Below are 12261 nucleotides of genomic sequence, written 5' to 3'. Positions count from 1 at the left end.
CTTTTATTCCTAAGCCGCAATTCCAAAGGCATGCGCTCTTTGTATGAGTTTCCATTAAATGAAGCATGTATGCTGTGCAGGACAGCATGGTCTTTGGCGTACCAGGGCACAGGACTTCTAAAGGAATGTGAAAAATTGTGGAGTAAGGACTTGAGCTGGGCTGTATGTAACAGATATGAGCTCAACTGATGGACGCACACTGCTCGGTAACAAGTTACTCAAACGCAGTACAGGAAATCAGTGAAATGACTACTGAAGTTCCACCTTGATAACTGTTTCTCCTGTTCATCCCATCATCAAGGGATCCTGCAGAGTCAAACCTGCACCTGCTTCTGTACTGAGGACTGAATGACGAATCTCTAGACTCACTGGACAAGCTGCTCAGTTTTTTTTATTTTACACAGAAATCGCCTGATCCATAGAACTGAAACCATTCCCAGATGTTTCCCCTTCAAAAGGGGTTTAATGTTGCACAGTACTGACCATCTAAAGCAGCTCTAATTCCCAGATCCCAGCTTTACGAGGGCCGTGTCAAAGGCTCCCTGGGCAGGCAAGTAACCTGGTTGGGGCCTGGCAGTAGCTCTGCACAGACTGTGACTGCTTCTGTTCAATGGCAGATGAGGCAGCTCTTTTCCTGAGCCTGCAGTTCTGATTGTTTAATACCAACCAGTGGATGTTCCACATAACTTCTCTTTACAATGTGCTTTGGCAGTAAATTCTGTTACACTTTTTATTTTACTGTTTTTTGTCTCTTCAGTTCATTTTATTTTCACTTTGTCTTGCCTTACAGACTATCAATTACCCTTTGCAGCTGTCAGAGTCCTAGCCTGCTCCCAGGGAAGCAGTTCCCTACCTTTTTCTGTTCTTTTCTGAGTGCTCTTTTTGTTACAGGATACTGTATGTGGTTCCAGTTACTAAATATGGATTCATATAGCTGCATAATGTTTGCTGAGCCTGCCCCTATTCATCTAGCATTACTTATCTTCAGCCACAGCAGTAAAAGGCAAACGGTTTCAGGGAATGATCCAAAGTTACTCCTACGTACCTCTCCTAGGAGAAAATGCCTGATTTAGAACCCATCACTCTAAGACAGCCAAGGTTATCTTTCCCCCATGTGGATTACTTACAAATATCATGAAGCATTCTGAAAATCTTTCTCTGTAGCCAGACTTGCCACCAGTACATTTATTTTGTGGGCAAAGATGTTTTATCTATCTGCATAGTTTAACTACATTTAATAAATGGTCTTGTTTAATTTGCAGAACTATCTGCTGCCTGGTATTGAACAGCAGGTGAGCTCGGGGGCAGTTGTTGCCCAAGGAACAGAGCCTAGGCACAGCAAGAAAACGTGACCAATCAGAAACGAAGGAGAAGGTTGGTTAGTTGCTTCTTAAAAACAAACCCAGCCCTTCCCCCTAAACACCACAACCACAAGCATTAAAAACAAGGTCACTTTGAGCGTTACAAACAGCAGCTGCTGTGCAGGGAACAGATGCAAACATGGCCTTGAAGTATTTTGTGGGGCTGCAGGGGGAAAAGTGATTACCCTCAAGATCTACTGTTCCTGCTTCCTGATGCACAGCAGAGCTAACTTCTCCAGAAGGAAGAGATCCTAATCTAGTGACAAAAGCCCCTGTCCTGTAGTGGAGAAAAGCATCTTGCTCTACACAGACAAGTTTTGTTACCATCTTGAAGCTCTACTAACTGGTTATTAGACTGTGCAGCAATCAGACTAAGAACACGCTGTGCAATGACCTGTGGAAGTGCTAAAGAGCCCAGCAACAGCAAGTAATGCTCAGTGACGAAGGGCTTACTTTAGAGCTACTTTTGCCCACTTCAAAGGAGCTGGAGGTTTACACCGTCATACTGCATTGCCTTAGTGTCCTTTGCCACAAACCAGGTGAGAGGAAAACTAGGGAAGGAGCCAACTGCACACTTAGAATGAGCTGAATGATTTCACATAAAGACAAGGAACTGAAGCTCTTCAGGGCTGAGTTTTTTATTACTGTTATTAAAAACAGATTGGCCTTGGCTGAAAACTCACTTACTGTTTTGTTAACTCAAGGCACATTTATTTGTCACTGCTGCTCTTGGCTTATACGCTCAGTAACACCAGGTTGTTTTTTTTTTCTTCTTCAGTGCAGAGCATGATTTGCTTCATCTTGACCAGAAGCAAACGGCTTAATACCAGAAGCCTCATCTAAACGGTACTATTTCACATAGTTTTATCTTGCAGAACTCAAGTCTTCTTGCATTGCTTCTACAGGCAGGTCTTTCAAAGAAAAGCAATTACTCTAGAGGCTAAGCATGAGTTTCAGGGTAAGTAGCTTAAGCAGCTCTTTGCCCTGCTCTTCTCACTGCAAATTCCACTGCAATAGTGACTGCCCCAGGAAACTCCCTTATGATAGGATTCCTTCTTTGACATTTTATGGCTGGACTCAGCAAGGTTTCCTTTCCAACCTTAAGATTACCATGAGTGATCATCTTTGTAGCTTGTTCAAAACTTTAGTTAGGTACATCCAATAAATACACTGTTCTGTACTGATCAACTGCAGTGACTGCTAAGTCAGTAATGAAGCCTGTATGTGCCTCCCAGACCTGCACAGGCACGTTCATTTCTCTTTCCCCTCAAAAGCTTCATGAAGTTCTTTCTCCAGATGATCGCTGCTGCTAGGAGTCAGTCTAAAGATAAAGTCTTCTGGCAGTGACTGTGGAGTCATCTGTGCCAACTGGTCATCGTAGGAACCAAGAGTCCATAGCTTCTCCAATTCATAAACCTCTCGTGTCTCTGGCAGCATGAAATGCACCACGATGCTGCCTGCACAGAACAGAAATTCACAATCAATTAAGGTGAACTGTAAAGCACTACTATGCCTCCAGCTGCACAAAGAGCTCAAGTCTTCCAACCCCATTCTGGCTAGACATAACAGGTCAGCTGATGGAGGTCTCCTCTTAAGCTGCTGATTCCAGTTCTTGAACAGTGTTTGTTAGGAATTGGGTAGTCCTTTAAAAGACTCTAAGACTATAGCCAAGAGATTGAGGGGGACAATCATAGAATAGCTAGGGTTGGAAAGGACCTTAAGATATCTAGTTCCAACCCCCAAATACCCTGGTTTAAATTAAAACACTTTCACAAGACCCCAGACCAAAGAAGTTACAACTTCTAGAGGACAGAAGGTAGTAAGTAAAAAGAAATTTTACTTGGAAGAGTCCCCTGATGGACCTTCAGCTTTCCTGTGTTACCAACAACATTCAACTATAGCCAAGTGAATTTCCTTAGGTGTGTTGCTCACACTTCTCAGGTAGTTTTTATAAGAAAACAGGTCCAGACTTTGACATAATAAGATTTTTCTTACAGGTTTTCATTAATCCTCTGCAAACAATAGTAGAGAACATTAATTCCAGTATACTTCTAATGCAGTTTTCTCTGGTTATGCCCTAAAATTTCAATTGCTTTTCAGTTAAACTATCAAAACCATTGACAGTAAAGCAACCAAGGCTTAACGTCACTGGCTGCAGTGCTCCACCCACCCATGCTCGCTTTTAAGCAGAGCTCATAGTGAAGGAGAAATGCTTTCTGAATGCAAAGTCTTTTATGTTTGTGTAGAGAGTTTCATGCTTGTAGAATAAAGAATTAAATTCAATTTCTTAGGACTGATGTTTCGCCCCATGTCATGGTAGGATCTGGACAGTGGACAAGTCTTGTTCAACACGTCACTACTAAGGAGCAAGCAAAGAGCCCCACTCACCTAAACAGGGATTACATAAACCTGAGAACAGTGACTGCAGTAGCTTTTCTGCTTCCACTACTGTTATCTTCAATTTATTAAGAGCTGTTTCAGCCACATGAAGAATAGTTACTGCTGTCTTCTCAGTGCCAATGATCTTTAGTGAAAAATTATTTATTACCACAATGAGTTCAAGCAACAACTGGAATTGCAAAACAGTATTGTGAACTCCACAGCAATCAGGGTATGTGGTGAGATGCTTCCTTCAACATAGAGCTCATGCAGAACTTCCTATTTGTCAGATCCACAAATATTTACCAAAATCAATGCAGAGCCAGTCATCTGTTTCTTTTCCTTCAACCCGAGTACGAGGATCGCTTTCTTCTTTGTGATACTTGTACTGAGAGAAGCAGCAACGGCAGAAAATTAAATACATAACATTTACTTAAAAACACTCAAACTTAACAGATAAACTGACTTTGCTGAGTTGTCTTAAATCTTAAACAGATTAGATTACTTCATGTTAGCTCTGGATTCTGCGCCAAAAAAACCCCAACCACCCAACCCCAAAACACTTGCAGCACTAGAAAACAAGTACAGATTTCTCAGTGGGACCTAGTATCAAATCTAGAATCCTAACACTCAGAATTCCCATAAGTTATCTATCCATAAATTTCACAAGTGCCCATTTTTTCTCAAGATGAATATTGAATACAAGTGCTTGGCATTAGAGTAGCCTTTCAGTTCCCTGTGGCTGCCATTACCACTAAGTTTACTTCCTTTCAGATACCTTTCGTTGTTGTTTTACATTGGCTAGTTAAGGATGCAGAACTGGAAATGCCAAGCTTACCCTCTTCTCAGATGGAAGGACGAAGGAAGAAAACAAGTTTCAACCCATGCCAAGAGGAAGGCATCCAAACAAACCTCCTGTCTCTTGAGTACATGCTCTCAACACTTATTGCAAGATGGGGGGCAAGCATGACCAGCACACAGGATTCCGAGCTATGAACCACTCTGTGTGTGGGGGAGCTCAAAGCACAACTGCAAACGCCCAGCTAGGGCAAGGTGGTTAGTTACATGTGCAACATGGTGCCTTTCAAGATGCCAGCTCAGAGGCTCAGCTCCTCCCACCTAAGCACCCACCTGGCCTAAAGAAGTTTGGCAACTAGAAGCTTAAATACTGTTACTGTCAGGTCTGGCCATAACCTACTTGTTTCTTTACAAGAAGCATCAATAGAAAACAAAACGTGAAGTCAACTGTATCTTCACAGAGCTCTTTTATTCCAATTTCTACTTTAGTTGAAGGAGTCAAAAACAAATACTGAAATCTTTTTCAAGCTGAAATTAAAAACCAAACAGCATTTATTTCAGCACAAGGCCACAGCAAAAACGGGGAGTGAAATTGCCTGGCTCCAACAGTCCTTTCTGCCAGGAAAGACACCATACAGTGTAACAGGTTGTAACAGCATGGCTGGCTAGCAAATGAGTCCCACTCCACTGGGAAAGCAATTCTCACAAAATGCCACTATTCCTGCTCCTTCCCATACAATGTTAGCTGCTGGACAATGGCCCCAGTTTGCAAGCCAGAATGGAGAACTTTTAGAATGTAATTCGGAACTAGTTCACCTTCCTTTCTTTCAGTTCGCTGGTAAGATGCCCTCAAAAGCAGGTAACTGTCAAAGACTCCGTAAAAGTCTGCTTAAAATACTAAAATGCCCTGCATGCACTGCCATCAGCTATTTAAAAAATAGGCTTATCTCCACTACAAGTTTTCTTCAGCCTTGTCTTTAAAGGCTGCGTAATGGTGAACAGATTGCAAGAAAGTCAAGTGTTAGTTTCTTCCTCTAGCATGAAACCAGACGGGAAGTGGTAAACAGTAGCTGGGACTTGGCCATTTTCAAGTTACTGCAAGAAAAGCAAGACCTCATGCTACACATGAGCACCTCTGCTTTTAGTGTAGATCATGCATCACCATAATGGTTTAGGTACTGTGAAGGTAAAGATAGCCAGCTGCCTGCCAGCACTCCGGAGTACCTGCTCTGCTTAAGCTTCAGCTTACTTTTTGCTTACAAAACTTCCAATGCCAGGCAAGCTCGGCCACTACTGAGTCCTTGGTCAGGCCTCCCAGGTTTCAGGACACCCAGGAGGATGCCAGGTCTCCCCAGCAGCTCTGCCTTTGCAGAGCTCCTGCTCTGGGACAGATAGAGAGAGCTGTCAATTTAACACTAGCAAGTTATGAAAGCAACATTGTACCTATTAAGCTTTTAAATTTAGTACATTCAAAAATCACATTAATACAACTTCTGCCTTCTAGAGGCAAGATTTTAGTTTGGGAATTTCACATCACTCTTGTTCTAGCTACCAAACTGTGCTACCATCATCACTGGTCTAAATACAGAGAGGTCTGTCTTTAAAATACATTCTCTACATTTTGAGTAGTAGCACTACAGGAAAAAAAGTACAGTTAGTTGCTAGATGCATTCAGGACTAAATGACATAAGGATAATTAGTTTCATCTTGTCTGGTACACCCCTACATGTGCAATCCTGGGAAATTCCTTTCACGACATTTAAAACCATTCCCAGAACCCCAGGGAGTGCAGGGGAACTGTGTTACCATTTTCAGCATGTACTGTGCCATTGCATGGAGATGCCGTGTTGAAGATCCGCTCACGATTATGAAATAATCACAGTATTTTATTTCTGGAGGTAGCTGGATGACACAAATGTCTTTAGCATTTTCTTGCCTCAGCAGAGCTACAACAAAGTCAATGTTGAACTTCGGAAGAACAGTATCTGGAACAGACAGAAAAAATAATACAGTGGCAATTTATCTTTTTAATTGCAAAACCCAACCACTTCAGAAGATATCAAATGAACTGAATTACAGCCCAAGCTAGCCGCTCGTTCTGGAATTTGCTTTGAGACTGACAATGCAGCATGAACTGCAGATTTTTAAAAACCATTTTTAAAACCACCAAAGTTGAGAACTAAGCACCCTTCTGGTATGTAACACTATCACTAGATACAGCAGTTAGCAAACATCAGAGTTTCTTTTAGGTAACACATTTCTTGTTGTTAGCACTTAAGAGTCAATGCTATCATGAGAGGTTTCTCAATTAAAATGAACGAAACCCAAGCACTTCAACAGACATTATTAAAACAACAGAAAAAAAGTCAAAATATGTCAGAACAATGCTTGTCAACAGGCCTGTGATAATACATGGTGATGAAATTAAAATCATAAGAGGATTAAATCAGCATATTGAAAATGGAGCTGATGTGATGCAATGTGTAGGTACTTTTTATCTTCACCTGAATAAAGCCACTTTTTCCCTAGTCTCTTCTGCCACCGAGGATCATGATATTGTAGACAAAGCTTTAGTTCCTCAACAGTTTAAGCAAGCCAGCTTAGAAACTAGTAAATTAGTGCAACTACCTTCTGTTCACACCATGAAATCCGTTTATTTCTAATTTGTCCTAATTAGGTAGATGCAACTTGTGTGCATACAGAAGGCGTAATTTGAATCTGTCAGCAATGCATACTTGCCACTATAAAGTGAACGTTAGTGCAGACCAAGCATCAGCACAAAGCCAAGCTTTATATTTACCAATATAAAGAAAAAGCCAAACAAAAGAACAACAGCTACACATAATTACATGCATGAATGGGAATATGAAATTGGAACAGATCTCTGTAAATGAAAGCCTTTGAGCTTAGGGACTCATGCACTCTTTCAGCTTTTGCTGTGGTCACACATGCAGAAAATTAGCAGTGGCCACAGCTCCTCCAGATGCAGTGGTTACAAAAGTTAAATATTTGCCTGGTAGCCACATGTGAATTCTCTAGTGCCTACTTAGGGAACGAATGGTCTAAACAACCCCAGGCACACTCTGCCACACTGAACATCATGGTCAGGTCTGGGCCAGGGATGTGCAGAACAGCTACAACAACAAACCAGCTCGGTGCATGCAGTGCTTATAGCCATAACCAGCCATTCTGCTGCTATAACTGTTCCCTATGACGGGAAATTTCTGTGCCAGTGTACATCACAGAATCACACCTCCAACTCGGCACCACTGCCCTCACAGAAGTTCCTGTATGTATGCACACACAGGCTCGGTCTATGCTAGCTGCCGACTCCCTGCTTCACAGCGGGACCTGGGAGGCGATGCCGGCTCAGCACAAATGCTGTGACCCCGAGTCCTGTGGTGTCAGCCGAGGCGAGGGCGATTCCATCGCACCAGCACCGCCAGCATCCTCCTGCAGCTGCAGAATGAGATTCCTTGTGCCCCAAACAGTCACTTTATTCCCCAGGCGTTACGTTTTGCATAGGGCACCACCGCACAGCCACGCTTGGGCCTGACAAGCCAGGGCCTTACCTCGCCCGGGGGCCGTGACACCGCGTTTGACACCCGCGGGGTTACAGGCGGTGAGGGCAGCGCCTCACCATCGGGGACGGGCGCGCTCGACACCCGCGCTCCCTCACCCGCTGGGGCGCGGGCCTGCGGGAGCCCCCGGGAACACCTCGAGCACGGTAACGCCAAATAGTCCTGGCAGAACCGGACCCGTATACCCAGCGGGGTTAAACGCACGGTGCCCGGTGTCGCGCACCGCTGCTTTACCCGGCAGCTCGTCCCCCGCCTAGGCCGCCCTACCTGCCACCTGAGGCCGCTCCGCCGCCGCCCCCAGCGCCCCAGCTCCGCCTGCGTCGCCTGCCGCGCCCCGCGCCGGCGCGCCCCCCCCGCGGGGAGCCCCTGCCACGCGGCGGGGCGGCTGCGGGCGGAGGGCACCCCCCGCCGCGGCGGAGACGGGCCGCAGCACCCTCCGTCCTGCCGCCACCGCCCGCCACATGCCCACCCCCGCGCTCCGCCGCCGCGGCCCGCCCCTTCCCGGCATGCCGCCCAGCGATTGGCCAGCGGCAGCGACGCCCCTCTCTTCTCATTGGTTCAGCCTGCCGTCGGTCGGGAAGCGCCGCTGGGCGCCCGCGCAGTGCGGGTCTGTGCCGGTGCGTCCGCTGCAGCCCGCGTCCCGGTGGGAGCTGGGCGGCGGTGGGGCTGTGTGCGCGGCCCCGGCGAGCCCAGCGGGAAGCGGAGCGCCCGCTGGGGCTGTCGTGTCCCGGCCCCGCACGGCCCCGCCGCGGTGCGGGGTTTGGGTGTGGAGATGCGGACATCGCGGCGGGCAGTGGCTCGTCCCCGTTTTGCGCTTCTCGACCAGTGTTTTGTGAGGCTGTCAGAGCCACGAGGCGGTAAAACGGGAGGGTGGAAGGGAATGGCCGGGGCCCGGACACCGAGACGCAGCGCGCTGCTGTGGTGGGCTGTTGGGGAGTTGGGAGGGAGCAGAGACGAAACGTGAGCGCGGCTGTGTAAACCCCAATCACCGCATCCCGGCTCAAGGCTTGTGCGCCCCTTTAGATGCTGTGGGTTTGCCCCAAAGGCTGCAGCTGGTTTTAAATGAATACATTTTTTCTCAGGGAAAGTGTGTTTTACATTTGTGTAGTTCCCGCATAGTGTTAATGGGTGCAGGGTAGTGTATTTGTTTTGTTATGGAGGATGTTGTCAGGGGTTAAAAAGCTATGACCCAGGCAAGTTCACGCATTTGTATTTACTGAGGGTGAAACATGTTTCCCTCCACCCCGTTCCTCGGAGATGTTGGCATTTACACTGTCTGTAAAATAAAAGAATTACTGTTCAGAGTCTTTTTTTACCTCCCTCCCTGAGTATGATGGTAAAACAATGGCAGTAAGACTTCAAAGGCATAAATGTGTGATTTATAAAACCTATAGCGATACAGCTTCAGCTTCAAAGGAAATTTGACTAAGCTGTACGAGGCTGAAGTTACACTAACAGGCCACAGTGTCTGGATGTCTCTTGCAAATTCCTTTAGGGGCTGGTGTTTTTCAGCTTACAAATACTTTTGGTGAGAAAAAAATGCTACATCTGATGAGTCTTTTAGTTGTGTGTTGTAAAAAGTGGTCAAGAAGAAAAGGGGGGAGGAACAAAAGAAGTGGTTTGAAATGGTGCTTCATTTTTAAAGTAATTTTTAGCAAACTTATTAGCCAGATAATGTTTCCATTTCTCTTGGTGACATGTTTGAAACAATGTTCTAAAGATGATGTACATTTATGTTTGATGTCCTTCTTTGATGTTATGTCTCAAGAGGGAATGCCTGAAACCTGTCTTGTAACATTTGCTGACATTCACAAGCCTGTTGTTTGTCAGCTGTTCTTGCCTTTGAAGGACATAAAGCTCATTTGTATCCTGATCTGTTCTGAAACTGGTTCCTCAGCTGTCATCTGGTTGCTAAGAAAGTCTCCTCGCTTCTCAGGTTTGTGGTGCTGTTGCTTCTGGGGAGACTGCAAAAATGGCTATTCAACCACTGGTAGCACCAGACGTTCACAAGTGAGCTAAGACTAAGGTAAATCCAGTTGTGTTTCTGGAGGTAGATACTGTTTTGATCGGTAATTGAACAACTCATCAGGTTGCCTGTCTGACAGTATCTCTTTCTGAGACAAAGGAAATGTACTCTTTAAAATCATTAGATGGTTTATTTGTCAATGCAGCAGTTAGATTCCATGTATAAAAGTGAAGATGTATGAAATGGAAGTTACAGCTGAAAAGGAAAAATAAAATTACACAAATGTAATATTCTGACATGATATTTAAAGGAAGACAGTGCAAGCTACTCTGTATACTGAGGTTAAAGGATAAAGTTCTGAAAGGATGCCCAAAAGCTGTTTCCTATGCAAAAGCTTAAGATGTCTCTGAGCTCCAAACATGCAGTGTTTTACTGACACAAGATGCTTTCTACATATAGCCTAGGTCAGCGGTAGCCTGCATCAGCACTGACTGTAAGCATTATAGCTGTGACAGATTTAATTTTTTCATGCTGCATTACAGGTCATCTTAAGCTTTCCACTAAACCCCTGTCCCGCCTCAAGCTAATACAACAAATACAAATTACAGTAATTCCTGTCAGCAGTGCAACTGATAACAGAGGTCATAACATTCGGGCAGTAATTTTTGCAGGAAATGTGTTTTCTATTTAAGCCAGAAAATGGTTTTAGATGCTCAGTTATGGTTAGACAGTAGGGTGTTACATGTAAGGAAGACGGAACAGTGGCGACTGTGGTGCTGTTAATAATATAACTGAAATGGCCAGAAAAGAATTTAAATAATTGGAGAACCTGGAAATGAAAGAAGAAAAGAAGCTGTTGAATTTAGAATGAAAGAACTAATCTCACAGGTATGGTGGAATCTGCTTTTTTTTTATATCCTTAAATCATTTAAAGGTGTCCGTGCGCACTGGGGAAGTGGTCGTGAAGATTAGATTAAGAATGATGGGTATTTGACAGGTCTGCTAAAATACCAGGAAAACATGTTTATGCTTATATATCGCCTCAGGACTTGAGTACAATATATATTGAGATGTGACAAGTAAATAAGCTAATTATATTGAAGTATAGATCTTCAAAGAATTCAGTGTTTAGAAATGGATTGTGTAAGGTCATTTGCCCCTTCCGATTGGAAGTTAACTTTGTTTTGATTATAACCCTTAATATTAACAGCAAAGCTCTTACAATGAACTATTTAAAGTATTTTTGGTCTATTTTGTCATCTCAGCAAACCTTTTTAGCAATGTCTTCCCCACTACAAATAAGGAAACTTCAGCAGTTTCCTTCTGGTCTTGCACAGTGAAATGCCACAATGTCGAATGATGAGCATGTATGGATAGAAGACCAGATCGCTTGGGAAAGGCCTCAACATCTGTTTTCTTAACACAGAACTGCAGGTAGAGTGAAGGCACATTGATTTTGCAGAAGTTTACAGTTTTTAAGCTTTTTGCATCATGCAAAAGCAGAAACTGGAGCATAGTGGTTTATTTATATTGGGGTTTTCAATTATTTGATTAAGTGGTTGAAGACAGAGGAATGTTGGGGCAAGCAGAAATTAATGTATCTTTAGAGCAGGAGAGAGAGAAATGAAAAGAAAGGGGAGAAGGGAGTTGAATGCTTCCCCTTCCTGCTAGAATCCTCATTCTGCTGACCTTCATACATGGAGCACGTACCTGCCCTCTGGGGAGCGGCAGTGCCAGTCCAGTGTCTCAAGACCAACAGAAGCAAAGGAGGCAAAGACAGCATCAGCAGTTGCATGTAAGGATCATACATGGGACTTGGTACAAGTTAAAACAGGGAGAGCCCAGCACACGGGCCTCGTCTTGTTGCTCGGGTATCTGTGGTCTAGTTTATAGTGAGACTCATGCACTGGTAGCCACTTCCAGTAGGAAACTAAATGTGTCCAGCCCTATTTTCTGGCACTGAAGCCAACTGGCATGTGATGAGCTGCATCCATGCTGTCGAACCCTGCAAAACAGGGTGGCTGCTGCCAAACTCCTGGTGGGCAGCAGTGCCTCCAGTGGTTCCCAGAATCTGGGGTTTGCTTGGTGGGGAGCTAGCTCACATGGAGCAAGACTGTGCTAGGACCTCCTAAACAGTGTAACAGCGTCAGCAGTTCAGTGGCAATGCCTGGGAACA

General features: G+C 44.7%; 1 protein-coding gene across 1 annotated transcript; it reads right to left on the bottom strand.

The window, feature by feature from the left end:
• Nucleotides 1–360: 360 nt before the first annotated feature.
• Nucleotides 361–8611, bottom strand: MALSU1 (mitochondrial assembly of ribosomal large subunit 1). Its single transcript, XM_030481261.1, has 4 exons — nucleotides 8387–8611; nucleotides 6345–6523; nucleotides 4047–4128; nucleotides 361–2818 (listed from the first exon to the last, which is right to left on the bottom strand). Exons 1-4 carry the CDS (start codon nucleotides 8580–8582, stop codon nucleotides 2613–2615), a joined length of 663 nt encoding a protein of 220 aa, XP_030337121.1. The 5' UTR covers nucleotides 8583–8611; the 3' UTR covers nucleotides 361–2612.
• Nucleotides 8612–12261: the final 3650 nt, after the last annotated feature.

This window comes from Strigops habroptila, chromosome 1 (genome assembly GCF_004027225.2).
Source record: "Strigops habroptila isolate Jane chromosome 1, bStrHab1.2.pri, whole genome shotgun sequence".
Lineage (NCBI taxonomy): Eukaryota > Metazoa > Chordata > Aves > Psittaciformes > Psittacidae > Strigops > Strigops habroptila.
The sequence above is the reverse complement of the archived record's forward strand: the minus strand, read 5'-3'. Positions and strand labels throughout refer to the sequence as shown.